The sequence below is a fragment of the Neophocaena asiaeorientalis genome, unplaced genomic scaffold (genome assembly GCF_003031525.2).
Source record: "Neophocaena asiaeorientalis asiaeorientalis breed wild unplaced genomic scaffold, Neophocaena_asiaeorientalis_V1.1 scaffold345, whole genome shotgun sequence".
Taxonomy (NCBI): domain Eukaryota; kingdom Metazoa; phylum Chordata; class Mammalia; order Artiodactyla; family Phocoenidae; genus Neophocaena; species Neophocaena asiaeorientalis.
In genome coordinates, this window is record NW_020175181.1 from 468,298 (window position 1) to 488,941 (window position 20,644).

The window sequence follows — 20,644 nt, forward strand, 5'->3', positions numbered from 1 at the left end:
GGTGTGAGCCCTGCACTCAGAGTTCAAAGATGGTACCTTCTTCAGCTTGAGCTAAACACCTACTGGAAGCAGCATGTAAACGATAAAAGTACAACATTTCAAATTCCTAAATTTTCTGTCTAAACAACTGCCAACTCCTAGCCACCTGAGCATAAATTCAAAAGGCTTCATGTGAAACCACTGGTATTCATTTTACGAATGAGTATTTGATGTGAAGAGATGGTTACAATAGTTAAACTTTAAACTTACACTAATTAAGGCATAGCAAACAGTATAATCTAGTGAATTATGTTTGAAATTGAAAGCAACAGAAGGATGTCCAAATGTTTGGTCCTAGATCCACCAGAGTCTATCTCTGGCTTTAAATTAAACAATTAACTATCTCATCCCTCAGTTTACCCCAACTGCAAAATGGAAACAGCACCTAACCCAACAGATGAGTGGTTAAATTAGCTGCAGCTGTGCCAGCCTGGCATTGAGTAACTGCTGTGCAAGATTTTTTGACCGCAAAAGAACAAACTGGAGGGGGACAAGTGCCAGAAAGGACACACCCACTTGTGTTTCCTTTTACATTATGAATGCAGGGCTCAGCATTGCTCAAGGGGTTTCAGGATAATATCCGGGACAGGTCTGCTGCAGAGCTCTGGCTGCCCCTTGTTTGAAAAGTGGAAGGAGGGTTTGGGTTCTGAGTAGTTCCAGAATAAAAGGAAGAAACAGCTAGCTCTGAGACATTAAGAGTTTGGACCAAAACAGACACTCTTTGAAAATGGGGAAAATAAATTGGCATATCCTCATCTAATCTATATCTAATTTCCGCTTTCCGCCTACTCCGAGCCCAGCTCTTGTCCCCACGCCCACGACAAGCTCTGGGGTCATTTGCACTACTGAGGCCTGCTCAAGCCCGGGGCGGATCGTCGGCTTCCTCCAGCGCCAACCCCAAGCTCTGGAGCCACCTCCGAGAGCCCTAGGGGTCACAAAGTAGCCCTGGGGTTCAGGCAACTCAAGACGAGAACGTACCAACTACTGTTCCTCTCCCGAAAAGGGCAATGGTTGGACAGGTGCTCTTTGCCCCACAATGTCATTTTTCAAATGCTTTGTAAGCCACTTGAAAAGAAAACTGCTTACCCATAATTCCCTAAGATGTCTGACAGGTTCAAATAATTCCTCAGTTATGAACCTTTCCTCTAATGGGAATCTGTTGGAAAGCTGACTCTTCACCATTGAAAAATGGGATCACCACGATTACAAACCACCACTAATAAATTCACAGAAAACCACACCTAATAGTTTTAACCTTGTAGTAGTCTCCAGAAATTTGACTAAATAGCATTGAATTAAAAGAAAAGAAAAACATGACTAGTAGAAATCTTTCACGTACCAGATTCTGACAATGCTTAGACCACAAGTTTCTGTACTTTCCAAACTCTCCTATTCACTACTGTCACTAACACCCACCAAATCACATCCTTTGCTCATTTGCCCACAATCACTATTCATTATAAAGTCCCACCTACCACTGTTTTTTTTTTTAAAAAACAATTTGTTGTGTCCCTTTCCAGTTCACCTAACTCAGTTCTCCGGATAAATCTGTATGTGATATTCGCATGTGCTAGATGCTAGTGCCTGTGCCCCCCTCCAAAAACAAGGCCACCAAACATTTAGAAAGCACCGCCTGGGAACTCAATTTCTTATTAGGGATGATGGGAGGGAATACAAAAAAGCATATCTGCGTGACTGTGTGTGGTGCTTATGCGTAGGGGCACGTGTGTGGCCTCCTTTAAACTGCTGCTTCTCCAGCCCAGCACTGTGGCCGAGTGAATGAGGGAAATGCTGTCAACATTATGTGTGAAGAGAGACACTAACCCAGCAGGCTAGGTGGCTGAGGGACCTGAAGGGACATCGGCTCCAGCCTGAACACATCGGTAAGCTATGTGCATAGGACCCAGCCAAAAAGAACATTCTAAACAACAATAATTTTGCAGATTTTTTCGAGGATGTGGAACCCTACTGGATCATTACCTTTTAGTTAGGTACCTACATTACCTAACTAAATTCTGGCACATGACTGAGCTACAGCTAGGATGACACATGACTAAACACTTGTACTGGTCCCCCTCACAGTGTCCCAAAATGGCAGGGACACTCTCACCTCTGGGCCTAGCTCACAAGTCCCTTCTGTCTGGAATGCTCTTCCTCTCCTTCCCCTCCGGGAAAGATGTTATTCTTCCTCCAGTGTCCTAGTCAGGAGCCACCCCTTCCGGAGTCCTGGGGCCTCCAGCAGACCGAGCTCAATGCTCTCTTGGCTAGGCTCCTATGGTTCTGTGTGCCCACCTCCAGTACAGGACTGCTACAGTGTACCAGCTGGTTACTGCTGTGCTCCCCTCCACCAGTAGGCTGTTACTCTTGAGACTGTGACATCTTCATCTTTATTCCACAGCTCCCTACCCCCACCCAAACAGCGTTAGTAGAGTGTCTGGCATGTGACAGGCACTCCAAAAAACTGGTTGAATGAATAGAGGACTCTACTTTTCGTTTCTACAAACAAACAAACTCCTGAAATGCTTTGACATAAATCAATTCACTCAGAACATAGGAATTTCAGATCAAATGTTTTCTCCCTCACCCACTCAAACGAAAAGAGAATTTTGTTGATGATACTATAGCTCCAAAACATGCTTTCCATACCAGGAAAATTTCCAGGCATGAACTAAAGCAGAATTGAGGCCGCCAGATAGCTTAAACCACAGGTGATAACTTGAAACAGAGAAAGAAAGGACAAAGGCCTTAATGAGAATAAACAAAAATTTCCTACTCTGCCAACTTTAACTTCTTTTCTATTTAAAAAACCTCCCACAATCCCTAACTAAAAAGTCAAAGTGTCAGTCATGCAATAATAAATAAAAATAATGCAGGAAGAAGCTGCATTAGGCAAGTAGGATCAAGAAGTGAGGTAGGAGTCTCAAGCTGTGTTACACTGCCTTTTTACACTGTTGAAAGGTTAAGAATTTGGCTCCAAATAACGAAGAAGACAGAGCAGGAAGGTCTAAGGAATGGAAAACGCAAATGTAAGTGTGAATATTGCCGGTCCTAAGAGATGAACCCTCTTAGTGGGGTCAAACAGTAATAGCACAGAGATCCAGAGTGGGGACAGGGAGTCCCTTACCAAAACTACTTTTGCTACTGATAGTTTTAGGACCACATAGTGAGGCATAAAGTGGGAGCTACCTTATTAAGGGAACAGCGTGCATATCAGCATTTTTTAACTTTCCTGTTACGAAGAACGTTACATAAGCAGACACTGTTGTTTTTCCTTTGGATCTCTATCTTTTCTCCCTATGTTAGCTTCTTCATTTTGAGTTTATTTGTATAGTTTTAACTGCCCTGCTGACTTAAACCTGTTGCAAGTATTGTGCTGTTTTTATTTTGAATTTTTGGATTATTAGGTGCCAGTGAACATGGTTCCATATTTGTTAGTTGTCTTATTCTTTTGTAAACTGAAGGACATTATTCTTTGTCCTTTTACGAAGAGATCTTAAGTGTTCTGATCAATTTATACAGAAATGATGTTAACTTTTGTTATATTTGTGATAGATAACTTTCTGGTTTGTTTTTAAATTGTTTTCATCATATTCCTGACATAGAAGAAAAGTTCAGCTCGAATGGTTGGGTAAATCACTCATGGTTTTATCATTAGTAGGTAGTGTATGTGAGATTAGAACCCAGGCCTACCTGATCCTGCAGGTCACGTCCTTAAATAATTTGCTGAACAGAATTAATGAATTTTACTCTATTAAACTCTATCGATGATACGGAGCCAACAATGGAGAAGTCAGTTAATATACTGTTATTTGAGGTGGGTTTTCTTGCTGCTTTTTAAAGCTGTATTTTCTCCTGCTACCAAAAGTATACTCAGAGCAGCCGACCTACCTTCTTATATGTTGCTTCATATATGCTATGGGTGTAAAAATAGGCTAAGCAAGTTTGCCGGGTCAGTATAAAACAAAATCAGAGTGTGTCTTTAAAACAGGCTCTTCAGTACTCAAGCTCCCCTTCTCTGAGTCCAGGGATCAAGGCTCTTTTCCAGGAGGTTGCCAGGAGTCTCACCTTTGGATAAGTGGGTTTTTTCCAAGGGACTGTAATATGACCTTCCCATAGCAATCACCTGATAAATATTCATTGAAGATGATGAAATACTTTTCTTTAGAGTCCTAATTGCCCAGGAAAAACTTTTCCAGTCAAGATTAGAGAAACAGGGGCTTCCCGGTGGCGCAGTGGTTGAGAGTCCGCCTGCCGATGCCGGGGACATGGATTTGAGCCCCGGTCCGGGAAGATCCCACATGCCGCGAAGCGGCTGGGCCCGTGAGACATGGCCGCTGAGCCTGCGCGTCCGGAGCCTGTGCTCCGCAACGGGAGAGGCCACAACAGTGAGAGGCCCGCGTACCGCAAAACAAACAAACAAAAAAAGATTAGAGAAACAGAAATTTTCCATACACAGGGAAATAACTGGGATGTCATTTTTATAAGAAAAAAAAAAGTCTTACCATTTTCTTTAAGTTAAAGAGCTTACTATTTTCATCCTCACAGAAGTCTAAAACTTATAGACAAATGCGTTTGTTTTCTAAACAGAAACACCTAATTCACTTTAAAGAAAAGTTGGCTATGAAAAGGATTTCTATCAATTGAATTGAATGGAGTGAATCACATTTTCTTATTAAGTTCCACTTAAAAGTTCATAATATTGAATCAGTTTTGGCCTACTACTCAAAGATGTCCCTAGACTACTTAAACTCATTTAAAGAAAATATTTATTTCTCTTCAATCAAAGTCATAAAAAATGTATTCCAAATAAGTCGCAAAATGAAAATTCCAAATAAGTCTTAAAATTCCATAAGTCGGCTGCATGGGAGCAAACTATAGTAAGAAAAGTTAAGCCATATATATGGCATGGTCCTTGGAACGAATCCTATAACCCTTCCCCTTTTAAGATAAATGCTTCTTTCTAAAAGTCTTCTAAAATCAATTATTTTGTAAGATGACTCCTGATAGCTTATTTATAATCCTGGGAAAGACTCCATACCATAACTACTAATAACATAATATTCTTTAAATAGTCTATGAAGAACTATAATTCACAAATATTTAAAACTTACTTATTCTGTGATGGATACTCACCAGGTTTTGTACTTGGTTTTGTACTCAGCAGTGCGTATAGAAATATAAATAGTCTATGGTCTCTAGAATCTTCCAATTAGTGACAAAGATAGATAAATTTTAAAAAATTTAATTCAATGAGATAAAAGCTATTATAGAGCATAAACAGTCATGTAGGAGTATGAAAGAGAGCACTCTTAACTCTGTCTGGTAGAATAGTGCCAAGAAAGGTTTTGGCGAGGAGGTGACATTTGATCTGAATCTTGAAGGAAGAGTAAAAACTAACTAGGAAAGCAAGATTACAGGCAGAAAAAGTAGGAAATAAGTTTTCTCATGCTGTCTCTTAAGTGTGGGTACATATACTTAGAAAAAGCTATCTGTACTTGCACCCAAAATAAATTTGTAAACATCAGGAAAGGAAGAGCCAATAATAACTAGCATTATTTCATAAACAAATCACATCAGATTACTCTAATTTTCTTCTTAAAGAGAGGAGGTAAAAACAGTACGCTGGTCTAGAGAATTCAGGTAAATACTGTGCCTAATATACAGGTATCTCATGTTATGAATTATCCACATATACCACAACTAGTTCCACACTTCTTCCACCTCCTCGCTATCCGACTGGAAGCCTGATGGAACAGCAACTGAGCTGCCTATGGTTGACAGCCCCGTCTGGTGGTCAGGATCGGGAACTATGCGGTTAGTATTTCTGTCCCTCTGTTTTACTTCCCCAGAGGGAAGAATAAACACTATGTTCCCTCACTGTTCCTACTTTTCTCCCTATAGCTCAGTATCTCCAGCACCTGGCCTTTAGTACATTAATATTTATTTTTTAGATTCCCAAGAAATATTTACAGAGCTGAACTGTTTCAAATAAGAAGTCCCTAATTCAAGGGTTTTGTATGGCCCTTCCCATTTTTTCCCAAGTACTTTTACTGTGTATGTTTAGCTCAGTTATCTTGGTATGAAGATGAAGAACTCTGTTGCATAAATCACCAGGATTCTCATCGGCTTGCATTAAAATACAGTGTACTCTATAAGGAGATGATCCCTATCAATCAATTATTTGATGAATAAGTGAATAAATTTCCTATCTTCTTCTCTTCAAATTCTTAATCTGTTATCTTAGAAACTGTTTTTCATTTTATTTGTAAGGCAAAAGTCACCAGAAATCACCCATAAGATCAGTGCTCGTTGTGTATACACTTGCAGCTGAGCTAATGGAGGCTGAAGATTGAGCTAATAAAGAATGATTTATTTCCACAGCTGCTGAAGTGCTTAAAAAAAAAAAACTCAAATATTCCAGAAGTCTCCAAGTACTTTTTATTTTTTCTTTAAGTCTGCTTTTTCTAAATCCTAAAGAGCTTCAGAATTTTAAAAAACTTATTCAATCTTATTTTTCTGGGATATTTAATTACTTAGGATGCAATAGTATTAGTTTATAAAAGCAGAAGAGAGAGAAGGGAGATGATAGGAAGAATACAGGAAAAGCAAGTGGGAGAAAATTTAAAAGGTAGTGATAGCAAGGAAATACTGTAGGCTCAAAAGTTAAAGTTAAAAAAAAGAATATTAAAGAAAGAAAAAGGGGAAGAAAATATGGTGATAACTACACAGTGTCTCTGAAGGACCTGAACTGATTCTCAACATTAAACTGGATTCATTTAATACATATTCTAGCTCATTTGAGAAAAGATATATAATAAAACACTAGAGGGGTGGGATAGGGAGGGTGGGAGGGAGGCTCAAGAGGGAGGGGATATGGGGACACGTGTGTCCATGTGGCTGGTTCGCTTGGTTGTGCAACTGAAACTAACACAGCATTGTGAAGCAATTGTACTCCAAAAAAGATCTATTAAAAAAAAAAACCAACTCTGGAAACAGAGCAGAAAAGTGGTTGCCAGGATCTGGAGGTAGGGGGATTAGGGAGAGGCTGGTAAAAGGATACAAACTTTCAGCTCTAAGAGAATAAGGTCTGAGGGTCTAATGTAAAACATGGTGACTACAGCTGATAACACTGTAGTGCAGAATTGAAATTTGCTAAGACTACAATTTAAACGTTTGTATCTCTCATACCCAAACTTTGTGGGCCATTTTGGGTGAGTCTTTTACTTAATCTTTCTAGTCCCAAGTACCTTGTCCTGTAAAACAGAGGGGCCTGATGATATGATCTTTAAGGTTTTATTTTTATTTTTAATATTCTCTGATTCTATAAATGATTGAAAAATAAAGAAGGCCCAGTAAAGGAAAAGCAGATGAAGGAGGCTGAGGGAATGAGATTTATAAAATGCACAGAAATTCTAATAAAATGATGGTGTTTCCCAGGTAAACACCTCTAGTTACTAAAGGCATTAATTAAAGTAACCAAAAATGGTTGTTTTCACTCAGGATATACTCTGGAATTCCAAAATACCCTACCACTACCACTCTCCCAACTCCCCACAAATCACAAACGTTTCCTTTGAAACAATCCCGTTTCTCCAAGTTGAATGTGTCATTTATCCCAGAAAAGTGTTGAAGCTTAACTTTCTTATTCAGCTTCAGGTTCTAAATCGATAAAATGAGAAACTTAACACTGACCTCTCTTACCAGGGCGTTGCATACCATGGTCAATGTGGCACTTGAAGGCCTTGGCTTAAAGACACTTGAGAAATACAAAGTATCATTATGTTAATTACTATTATTATAAGGCTCCAGACCTTAGACTAGCTATATTCTGATGTCTAATGTACTATGTAGTCCTCTGTGACCCAGGAAGGTGATTTCCAAGCATCCCGTGTAGGTCTGCTGCCCTTGTATATTTCTAAAGCGCCACACAAACAAGAGGGCCAAGAGGGTCCAGTGACCTGGGTTTAGATAATACTGTTGGAGCTTAATTTTCTCTGTAACACTATTGAATACCAGGGAAAGTATGACCCTACTCTTTCTGAGGAGTTTGCTTCACATAATTCAAATCAAAGAGAGTCCACAGAAAGAAAGTCCAAAACTCACTCTTGCATGTCCTGGAGAAAATTAGGTAATAGATCCCAAATAAATAAATGCTCAAGGCAGAACTTCCCAAACTTTATGTGCACATTACCACCTATGAAGCTTTTAAAAATCCAGATTTCTGAGCCCTCAAAATTCTGATTTGGTAGGTCTGGGATGGATTCAAGTAATCTATACTACAAACAAGTGGTCTCCTGATCACACGTTTGAGAAGCACTGCTTTGGGGTTCCAGAAAGCCATCTAATAAAACAGCAATATCCTGATTCAACACGTTCAGCAAAGACAGAGAGATCTCAAAGACAGCAAAACCAAGTGAAATGAATTAATTACTTTTTAACATAGTTTCAACTAAACAGCAACTTAAGTGGCTAAGATTTGCACTAGTATTTCCAAAGTCTTGACCAAAAAGAAGCTGAATTCCAAAAATGCAGTATCAAGAAATCCACACGTATACGAACAGAATAAAGCAGAAGAAAAAAGTCTTTCAGATAGAAAAAGTGATTTTTACACGGTGTGCATTTTCAAATACACCAACGAGCAGCTCAGAGAACAGGTGTGACAAACAATGGGCCACTTTAACGCCCATTAAAGAAAAAGTATGTCCAAAAAAAAAAAAAGCCATTTGTGAATAAGCCTCTGAAAAGAGGAGCATCCAGGAAACGGGATCCAAAATCCTAACGTGTCTTTACATTCTTAAATGCTAAAGTCATGGGGGAGAAAAAAACAACTCTATGTGAAATGTTATGAGGTGTTAATGTATCAAAGTGTTACCCACTAAGAATAACACACAAAACTGCTCAAGTGATTACTGGAAGCTTTTATTACAAAGAGGAGAAGAGGTAGAAGAGACACGGCTGAATGAAGTAGAGGGTGGCTTTGAAGAACAACAGGAGAACTGTCTACACACCCCCTCCCCCGCTCCCGCCAACTAAACTGCAGACTGAACTACTGGCAAGGAACAGCATTGTGTAACTTTACATGACACTCTTGGTATAGTCACCAGCCAAATCAACTGATCTGTAATTAGGGCTCAATGCCTAGTAGCTGGTGACTGTCCTTTAAGATTCAGCTCAAATCACACCTCTTCTGTGAAGCCTTCCCTTCCTTACCCCAGCAAGAGAAATTTACTAGTGATTACCATGCTGGTTTTCGGTATTCTGGTATCACACTATTTTTACAAACCAAAATACTGATATTTCTGTTGGTGTTAGAGCATGAATTCATAATGGGTGGGCAGCTTCGTTTGTCCTGGGCTTTTTCCAATTGCTGGTTCTCTCCAATTCTTCCCGTCCCCAGTCCTTCCCGGCTAACCACTCACCCCACACACCTTCACAGTAAAGGAGGCAAGCCTCCCAGCTTCTCCTTACCACTCAGCTCCTGCAAGGTCCCTTCTCCTTGCCAAAACCAAAAAAAAAAAAAAGGCCCACACTAGATTTGGGGAAGGGGGAAGATCTCCTGAAGTTGAGGCACCTCTTCCCTGGGGAAGGGTGGCCTAGAGAGAAATCAAAGCTGTATTGAGGCCATGGGCCAGAGCTGAGAAGCTGCCCAATGTCCTGAAAGCCTGACCTGGGAAAGCATCTGAAACGTGGCAAGAAAGCTCCAAAGCTCTGTTGCAATTCTAGGATGCCAGAGCAGAGGGCCGAGGTCCAACCCCTTAGGGGTCCGTGGATCTTCATTCTAAATTTTTTTAAAGCAAGAGTTTTAAACCTTTAAAAAGAGACGTGTTGCTAAACATAAGCGTGGCTTTTTGAGCATGCGGAAGAGTGATGCTGTGGGCCATTTATTGTAGCCAAAACGCCTCAGGAAAACATAACGACCCAGTAAGTTTTCTCTTACATATTCCATGATATATTCATTTGGATTACTCCTTTAAAACTCATTCCTTTAAAATAAAAACGGCGCCTGGAAGGATTAGGTTATCTCCCACGGTGCAGCGGCAGTCAGTAATCTGGTTGTCTTACCGTGCAAACCCGCCCACCCTCTGGTGAGTATTCATGCTGTGAGAAGTGAGGAAGACCACTGACACCGAAAGGGGTCTGATGACCCAAGAAAGCTCTGGAAATTGTCCTCTCCAAGCAAGGATTTGAACTGAATTTCCTAATTAGGGAAAGCCAGAGGTAGTTTAAACAGCAAATGTTAAAATGTTTAGTTTATTAAGGAAGAGACCAAATTGTACAAAAGTATTTTTAACTATCTTGCTCTAAATTATAGTTTTCTTCATATTTATTATATAAGTATTAGTAATTAGTTTTAGCTCACTATTTAAGAATTACTGTAGAAAAATCTGACTGTCCAGTGAAAAAGTATGCCATTATCCTCCTTTCTTAGTTATTCCACACCTCAAGAGCAGCCTATCTGCCTGGAGCATGTACGCATAAACAAGGCATCGTAAGTCATCTGAAGTCAGTGAGAAGAGTTGCAAACATAGTGTCCAAGAGAAATTTTAAAACCTCAGATAAGTTTTCTTTAAAACCTACAAAGCAAAACCCCAAATCACAGGTATCTTTAAAGACCCTAAACACTATTCTCTGGCCATTCACTAATTAATAACTATCTTACCCACAAGTTTGATAGGAGCACTACCTCCTGTGGCCCCCTATTTTCTTTAGAAAAGTCAGACCCCTGGGAGCTATTAACACAACAAAAAACTGTAATTGGCAAGGACTTGAGTAGCGAGAAAATTGCAGTTGCTGGGAGGACCGTCCAGTTCAGTTCCCATGTTTTACAGGTAAGGGAACTGGAACTCAGCCAGGTGAGGTGACTTACTAACCTAGGGTCACACGGCTACAGCACGGTACTCCTGCCTTCCGGGCTGGTCCTCCTTCCCCAGGTCTCACTGCCTTTCTGAGAGAGAAAAAGCGCTCTTCCCAAGCAGCTTTCTAACTGCTCAGCATGGGTAGTGTCTTTGATCGGGCCCGCCTTGAACAGCTACTAAAACACTGACACATTGCTCTTGGTTAGTTTACCTTAGTTCAACTAAGCGACAAGCTCATACATCGGAGCATTTATCAATAGATCTATGATCCTTAGAGGAAAGAGAATGGAATGAGTTCGCTCCTTTCTGGGGGTCGTCAGGAAAAAGAAACAGCTGTCCTCCAGCTTCCCTCCTTCCCTGCTGTGTCACCCTGTGTCCAGGGCATTCTTTTGTTTGTTACTATAAGCCCTGCGAACAGCGCCCTTTGCCCAAGAGGAAGGTACGTGGGAGAGTAGACAGAACATGAGCCTCAGAACAGAGAAGTCTAGGTTTTAATATTCCCTCTACTTTTTCCTTGCAGTGTAAGTTACTTAGCTTGTCTGACCTACAGTTTCTTCACCTGTAAAATATAAAACATCATAGGGCTTTTGCAAGGACGAAATGAGATCCCATACTTGAAGCTCCTAGTTAGGTGTCTGGTTCACATGAGCTCCTCAAAGAAATGAGTTCCCTTCTCCCCTCTTCTGCTCTTATTATTAAGATTTTAGACAAGTAATTTAACTGGTTAACCTCCCCTACATAATGGAAGATAATATATGCTTCTGATGAAAAGTCGATATAAAACAAAATATGATTATTAACCATCAAGATGAATACCTGAAGGCATTCATTCACTTTATAAAATGTGCAAAGGTACCAATTCACTAATAAATATGCTATGGCAGGAGCTTGTCCTAGGGTGCCAATTTGCTGAAGTAAGAGGATGCCAGGGCCAAAGTGCCAAGAACACTGACTAGAGCAGCTAGAGAAGGAAGCTTAGTTTTCTAGTAGGAGTGGTTAGTGCCAAAGTAAAGATCCAAAGAAGGAAAACAGCAAGGAATAAGCAGAGCTACAGGAAACAGCAACAGCACAGGCATACATTGTCGTAGTGGGAAGAGCACGAGAAGCCTGGGCCCCAGGAGCCCTGAGTTCTGGCTCCAGACCTGCCGGGAGAGGGTGTGAGAGTTGGGCAAGTCCTTTAAGGTATCTGAGTATTGATTTTCACTTTGGAAAATGGAGATGGCCATACCTGTCCTATCTAGCCTGCAAAGATAACAATGGAGAATACCCTTCTAAAGTCGGAAGTGCAGTATACACGTAAAGTGAAAATACTGTTACTAAGCCAGCATACAAAGATAGGAAATAAAAGACTAAAATAAGGAAGCCCCGAAGGGTGATGACAAGACAGCAGGATGGTACCCATCGCCCTGACTAGAGGACACCAAGTGAAGATGCTAAGGAATTAACACGGAAGTGCCCAGTGCTTGGCAGGTCAACTGCAACCCACACGCCAGGGGACAGGGCAGGTGACAAATAGGCACCAGAAACCTTTAAGCCCAAATTCAGCTTAATTTCAAAAAAGGCAATAAAAACACAACAGTAATACTCTTACCATTCCTGTCTTTAGAACAGTACAATGGGTCTAGAGGTTGTTCAGTTCCTATCTTTACTGTAATAAATGACAAATGACAGGGAAATGTGATTCATACTCAAGAACCTAGACTATGGGGTGATAAGCTTTTGTGGAGAGGCCCCCCTGTCTGGTTTGAGCTGGTTGGCTTTCTCTGGGTGACACAGGGTCCACATGGACGACTTACAGAGACAGTCATTTATTGCAAGGACATTTGATAACATAAGGAAGAAAAGAAAGTACTCCATCCGCTCTGCGTTCTTTCTGGCTCCAGTTCCCCTGGCTCTGGCATGTGGAGGGGTTTCACAAGCAATAAAGGAAAGTCGCTTCCTACTATTCTAGATAACAATCCAGAATGGAGTGACAGCTCAGCTGCCGTGTGCCCTGCATTTATACGCTGTAGAGAGAAGACATGACTGAGCTCTGGAGGCCTCCTGGTGTATGGACTTCTACTGGCTGAACTGAGCCTGCACGATCTGCTGTGACTGGATCACTGCTGGCTCCCTGCCATCGCCCAGCAAGGCAAGCTGTACAAGTGACAGCCACGGAAGAGAGAGAAAGAGGATTGGGTTCTATCCCTCAAAATGTGGCACTGTACACGGCAGGCACTATGGCTTGAGTACATCCAGTTTCCTTGGTAACCTAACTATGTATTGAATGGTTTCTATGGCAAAACATGTCCCAGAGTCCAAATAATCAACATATGCATACAATTTGAAATGTAACTTCTAACTGGGGGGCTCCCCACACTTGAAAAATTAGTAAGCTTGAAAACCAGTCGTGATGACCTTACTGTGGCACCAAAGCAGACGTCTCTGTGCAGCCTGATTTGAAGGGTACAGTATCAGGGAAGGGGAAAGCCAAACTAGAATGTGCCAGCCTGAGCTATGTGACATTGTCTCTGTGGATGCTACGTCCCAAGAGATGAGATCCTGATCTGAAAGTTACAGGCTAGACAACCACAGAATGAGAGTAAAGTACTTCTGGGACTCCTGGAAATCTTTGCTAAGAACAGGAATAAGAGTCTCAAATAAGCAATCTAACAAAGTGTTCATTTTATAATCTGGAACTCAAAGGAAAAGGTTCTTACTTTCCTTGTCAACTGGGGTGATAGCACCCCCTTAGGGGGCATATGGAAATATATGGGGACATATTAAGTGGTCTCAATATCTGAGGGGTTATTCATGCAGCAGGCAGGGCTAAGGATGCTAAATGTCTTGCCCTGCACAGGACAGGACCATAAAACAAAACGAGTATAACATCCACATTAGAAAATGTGTCCTGTTACCAAAAGAATTTCCTGATGGGAAAAATGATCAATTTCTTACCACTTGTCTTTTCTTCTTTAAAAACAAAAGATAATGGGCTTCCCTGGTGGCGCAGTGGTTGAGAGTCCGCCTACCGAGGCAGGGGACGCGGGTTCGTGCCCTGGTCTGGGAAGATCCCACATGCCGCGGAGCGGCTGGGCCCGTGAGCCATGGCCGCTGGGCCTGCGCATCCAGAGCCTGTGCTCCGCAATGAGAGAGGCCACAACAGTGAGAGGCCCGCGTACGGCCAAAAAAAAAAAAAAAAAAAAAAAAAGATAAAAAGGGAGGGGGCAAATCTAAATAATATTTTTGAAGTTCTTAATCTGTTTGATGAGGGTGTTATATATCACAGAGATGTGAACTTAAGCAAATGATGTAAAAGAAAGGTAAAAATGACTCGTTAAAATGAAGAAGTAAGCAACTTTAATTTTTAATTTCTAAGAAAGGACAGGGCTCCAAAAAGCTGGTGGGAATAGAGGCTCCATGCCAGGCTTGGTAGGGTAAAGCTGCCCTGGGGCCTATTGTAATCTTTGAGTTCAGAACCCTTCAGCCCAAGGTCAGGGTCTATATAGGCCTTCTCTTCACTCTGCAACTAACTGAAAAATCTCTAGTTGTCTGGTATGCAAGCAATAGTGATTATGTAGAAGAACAGTGGCTAAGGGCAAAATCCTCCTTTCAGATCTCCAGAGAGGCTTCAAACGATGGGCAGATCCTACTTCATTCTGCAACTAGTCCAATTTCAGGCCCAAGACAATCTGCTGAAATCAGAAGACTCCCTTAGTTCCAGGACTCCCTTTGGGAATCCTGGACACCTTTAAGTCCGGACTGAACTGAAAAGCCCGTATTGGCTTTTCTTAAAATTCCTAGAAGTTCTGGGAATCTGATCCATATAAGAGTTCTTAAGATTAAGACCCAAGCTAGGGTCAGAATGAATTCACTAGAGGGCTGAAGACTTCCCAGCCTAGTTCCAATCAAAAGCCCAGTTCAGCCTTAAGATCTCACAGGCTGAGCAGCATTCAGAGTCACTCGATTGTTCTAGCCCGTCAGGAGTCTAAGGTGGTCCACTGACGGTAATGGCTGTCATAGTCATCATGACATTCTCATGTCTATTCTTACGTTTCCCCCACTAGCTTACCCTACGTGAATTCAGGAGACTGACATTACCTGTGGTTCTGGTGGATAGTATCTGGAGTGGAATTTTCAAACACTGGGGTCTCCAAACATTTCAAGAGGAGGAGGCACATGTTGATGCTGACTGGGAGGACAGTAATAATAAAACAGGAATTTACCACGTATCTAGTGTGCGCTATGCTAAACAAACCCTTTATATACAGTCTCTCGTTCAATCCTGACAAAAATTCTATGAGGATTACAGATGAAGAAACCGAGTTACAGAGAAATAATTTACACTAGTTCACGTCACCAGAGAGTCGCAGTCAGGCAGCAAACCCAAATCTGTCTTATTGTGAAGCAGTGCTCTTAACCAGTGCCTGCCTTTATATTTCACTAGAGACTTAATCCCGATGGGAGAGGCAGGTGGGCCAGAAGAGAGGTAAAGTAGCTATGGAGAGCAGAGGGGAAGATTCTGTTTTTGACTCAACTACATTTATCTCCCAAGAATTGAGAAGTGGGGCAAAAGGCAGAATCAGACCTTGGGCCCTGTTGGTCTTCGAGCTATGTTAGTCCTTGGAACTAAACTGTTGGGGGACCCTTCCAAAAAAAGCTACAAAAATCAGCCCAGAAATGTAAACATGCAAAACTGCTCTGCTCAACAAAGTCTGTGAGGAGACTGGAGACTGACTAGGAAATATGCGTCTGTGGAATGGAAAGTAGGAAAAAGCTACAAATGGAGAAACACAATTTAAATATGGTATCAAGTGGAGACCGTGGTCTTTCTTCCTGAGAGTACAGGAGGATAGGAAGTAGACAGACGGTGAACTGGAGAGACTCTAAAAGCGAACTGGCTATACAGCACCCATGGCATGTAAATACTAGAGGTTGTAAAAAGGGTAATAACTGCAGAGTACTATAGGGTCCAAGAGTTTATTTCAGTTTCTACCCGCTGTGCATGACCTAGGCGTCACAACCTTCATATCAATATATAATAAAGGAAAACAGTTCAATACTGTGAATAAAAGATATTTCTAAGGCGAAGCACAGGTACAGATAGACTCTTGAAGGTTCCTGAAGGATGATAATAGTAGACTGGTGGTTCTCAACTGGGAGTGATTTTGCATCTCCTGCCGTCCCTTACCCAGGGGACACTAGACATTATTGATGTCATGACTGGGGGATTGGTGGGAGCTACTGACATCGACTGTGTAGAGGTCAGGGATGCTGCTAAACATCTGTCATTGAACAGGAAAGCCCCTCACAGAAAAGAATTATCCAGCTCCAAATGTCAACAGTGCTAAGGTTGGGAAACTCTAGAAGATGAGAGAGATTAAGCAAAGTACTTCAGACAATTACCAAATGTTCAGAGCCCAGCGAAAGTAGCACTTATTATATGCAGAACACAGGCTCCACCAAAAAGTACATAAATCATCAAATATATGGTAGATTTCTTCCAATATGATTCTTTTCCACTTTTTTAAAAATTAATTTTAATTTCATAATTGAAATGCTTAGATTCACCCTGAAGAAAATTAAAGCATTACCAACAGTCTAAAGTTCCCTTTGATCTGTACCCTCAGTCCTGTTAGAGTCAAACTGCCTAGTCTCAAACCACAGTCCCACCACTTGCTAGGCAGGTGACTCAGCAAGGTTCTGACCCTCTCTGAATTCCAGTTTCATCATCTAGAAGATGGGGACAACAGTAGTAGCCAACTTTATAGGGATGTTGTAAGGACCGAATGAGTTAATGGGTATAGCATACTAAAAACTTGTGACATAAGTACTCATTAAGCATCAGCTATCATTAGTATCCAGGACACACATACACCCATATACACACACACTCACTTGTAGAGAACATACACTATGATTTTCATGTTTAGGTTTTTTTTTAACATAAAAGTGTACGATTCTGCTCATCTTTCTGATATTTGCTCTTTTTTTTCAACTCAGAAAACTTTCCACGTGAGCAAATAGAAATCTACCTAGTTCTTTACTGCTTCATTCTATGCCAAAGTATTTTAAGTCACTTCCCTACTGTTGACCATTTCAGCTGTTTCTATCGTTTGGACCCTTAATGTTAAATTCTCCACTGAGCGAGAACAAAGAGGGCCAAGTTTATCTGCACCCTTAAGAAAGAGTGTGCAAAAAGCAAATGACCAGTCACTAACAGAGTAGAAATAATAAAAGCCATTCACCATAACAAATGATACCTACCAACAAATATTTTGAAGGGTTTCCTTATTGTATGAACAGAAAAATCTGAGATTAAAAAATAATAATATACTCTACAATTTGTTTTTTCCCAGGGAATCCTAGATGACAGTATAATTAATAAATCCTCAAAAGCTTTCAAAATAATTTTCTTTGGCTTTAGCACACATATTATATTGGTCACGTCAAACTCTGAAAAAAATCGAAGTTAAGAAAAAAGCACTAGGTGAGAGGAGGAAATGGAAACGTGGAAGTATTATCAGCGTTTTGTCATAAACTTTTCTCAGAGAAACACGGCTATAAAAATGTGTTCCAGGATGAAAACTTGGCACAAAACAACCCAATCTTACATCATCCTTTTTAAAGATTGGGGTGAAGTAGAGAAAGGAAGGATTAAAAAGTGGGAGGGGAAAGCTCTTTGCATGTAGGAAAGAAAAGCGTTGTCGGTAAAATAAACTTTCCACTGATGTACAACTTCTTTAAATGAATGGTTTGGTTTAGCTGAAATTTAGCAAGGTAACAGATTTTAGTCTTTTTCAGGAATGGGGAGGCGCCTTCAAGATGGTGGAGGAAAAAGACATGGAGATCACCTTCTTCCCCACAAATACATCAAAACTACATCTACATGTGGAACAACTCCTACAGAACACCTACTGAACGCTGGCAGAAGACCTCAGACTTCCCAAAAGCCGTGTGGCTGACAGGGTCTTGGTGCTCTGGCCAGGTGTCAGGCTTGAGCCTCTGAGGTGGGAGAGCCGAGTTCAGGATATTGGTCCACCAGAGACCTCCCAGCCCCAAGTAATATCAAATGGGGAAAGCTCTCCCACAGATCTCAATCTCAAAGCTAAGACCCAGCTCCACTCAACGACCAGCAGCTACAGTGCTGGACACCCTATGCCAAACAACTAGCAAGACAGGAACACAATCCCACCGATTAGCAGAGAGTCTGCTTAAAATCATAATAAGTTCACAGACACCCCAAAACATACCACCGGACGTGTTCCTGCCCACCAGAAAGACAAGATCCAGCTTCTTCAACCAGAACACAGGCACCAGTCCCCTCCACCAGGAAGCCTACACAACCCACTGAACCAACCTTACCCACTGGGAGCAGACACCAAAAACAATGGGAACTATGAACCTACAGCCTGTGAAAAAGAGACCCCAAACACAGTAACTTAAGCAAAATGAGAAGAAAGAAAGATACACAGCAGATGAAGGAGCAAGGTAAAAACTCACCAGACCAAAAAAAGGAAGATGAAATAGGCATTCAACCTGAAAAAGAAATCAGACTAATGATAGTAAAGATGATCCAAAAAGTGGAGAAAAGACAGCCTCTTCAATAAGTGGTGCTGGGAAAAATGGACAGCTACATGTAAAAGAATGAAATTAGAACACTCCCTAACACCATACACAAAAATAAACTCAAAGTGCATTAAAGACCTAAATGTAAGGCCAGACACTATAAAACTCTTAGAGGAAAACACAGACAGAACACTCCATGACATAAATCACAGCACGAACCTTTTTGACCCACCTTCTAGAGAAATGTAAATAAAAACAAAAATAAACATATGGGACCTAATGAAACTTAAAAGCTTTTGCACAGCAAAAGAAGCCATAAATAAGACGAAAAGACAACCCACAGAATGGGAGAAAATATTTGCAAATGAAGCAACTGACAAAGGATTAATCTCCAAAATATACAAGTAGCTCAATATCAAGAAAACAAACAACCCAATCGAAAAATGGACAGAAGACCTACATAGACATTTCTCCAAAGAAGATATTCAGATTGCCAACAAACACATGAAAGAATGCTCAACATCGTTAATCATTATAGAAATGCAAATCAAAACTACAATGAGATATCATCTCACACCCGTCAGAATGGCCATCATCAAAAAATCTACAAACAATAAATGCTGGAGAGCGTGTGAAGAAAAGGGAACCCTCTTGCACTGTTGGTAGGAATGTAAATTGGTGCAGCCACTATGGAGAACAGTATGGAGTTTCCTTAAAAAACTAAAAATAGAACTACCATTACGACCCAGCAATTCCACTACTGGGCATATACCCTGAGAAAACCATTATTCAAAAAGTCATGTACCACAATGTTCATTGCAGCTCTATTTACAATGCCAGGACATGGAATCAGCCTAAGTGTCCGTCCACAGATGAATGGATAAAGGAGATGTGGCGCATATATACAATGGAATATTACTCAGCCATAAAACGGAATGAAACTGAGTTATTTGTAGTGAGGTGGATGGACCTAGAGACTGTCATACAGAGTGAGGTAAGTCAGAAAGAGAAAAACAAACACCATATGCTAACACACATATATATATAGAATCTAGAAAAAAAATGATCAGAAGAACCTAGGGGCAGGACGGTAATAAAGATGCAGACCTACTAGACACAGGACTTGAGGATATGGGGAGGGGGAAGGGTAAACTGGGACAAAGTGAGAGAGTGGCATGGACTTATATATACTACCAAATGTAAAATAGATAGCTAGTGAGTGGGAAGCAGCCACATAGCACAGGGAGATCAGCTCGGTGCTATGTGACCACCAAGAGGGGTGGGATAGGGAGGATGGGAGAGAGGGAGATGCAAGAGGGAAGAGATATGGGGACATATGTATATGTATAACTGATTCACTTTGTTATAAAGCAGAAAATAACACACCATTGTAAAGCAATTATACTCCAATAAAGATGTTAAAAAAAAAAAAGATGATCCAAAATCTTGGAAATAGAATGGAGAAAGTATAAGAAACGTTTAACAAGGACCAAGAAGAACTAAAGAGCAAACAATAATGAACAACACAACAAATCAAATTAAAATTCTCTAGAAGGAATCAATAGCAGAATAACTGAGGCAGAAGAATGGTTAAGTGACCTGGAAGATAAAATAGTGGAAATAACTACCGCAGAGCAGAATAAAGAAAAATCAATGAAAAGAATTGAGGACAATCTAAGAGACCTCTGGGACACCATTAAATGCACCAACATCCGAATTATAGGGGTCCCAGAAGAAGAAGAGAACAAAAAAGGAACTGAGAAAATATTTGAACAGATTATCGTTGAAAACTGCCCTAATATGTGAAAGGAAATAGTCAATCAAGTATGGAAACACAGAGAGTCCCATACAGGATAAATCCAAGGAGAAACATGCCAAGACACATACTAATCAAACTATCAAAAATTAAATGCAAAGAAAAAATATTAAAAGCAGCAAGGGAAAAGCAACAATTAACACACAAGGGAATCCCCATAAGGTTAACAGCTGATCTTTCAGCAGAAACTCTGCAAGCCAGAAGGGAGTGGCAGGACATACTGAAAGTGATGAAAGGGAAAAACTTACAACCAAGATGATTCTACCCAGCAAGGATCTCATCCAGAGTTGACAGAGAAATTAAAACCTTTACAGACAAGCAAAAGTGAAGAGAATTCAGCACCACCAAACGAGCTTTACAACAAATGCTAAAGGAACTACTGAAG

The 20,644-nt window shown here is 40.8% G+C and overlaps 1 protein-coding gene across 8 annotated transcripts in view; it reads right to left on the bottom strand.

The window, feature by feature from the left end:
- Positions 1 to 20,644, bottom strand: part of BABAM2 (BRISC and BRCA1 A complex member 2) — a 440,694-nt gene that overhangs the window by 175,626 nt on the left and 244,424 nt on the right. For 6 of the 8 annotated variants that reach the window (XR_003005855.1, XM_024764436.1, XM_024764437.1 and 3 more), the window contains exon 8: positions 18,378 to 18,413. The exons of the other annotated variants lie outside the window; for them this stretch is intronic. Coding sequence is in view for 5 of the 6 variants with exons in the window: in XM_024764436.1 (XP_024620204.1) it covers positions 18,378 to 18,413 (36 nt within the window). In the remaining variant the exon portion in view is untranslated. The remainder of the gene's footprint in view (positions 1 to 18,377; positions 18,414 to 20,644) is intronic. 8 annotated transcript variants of the gene reach the window in all.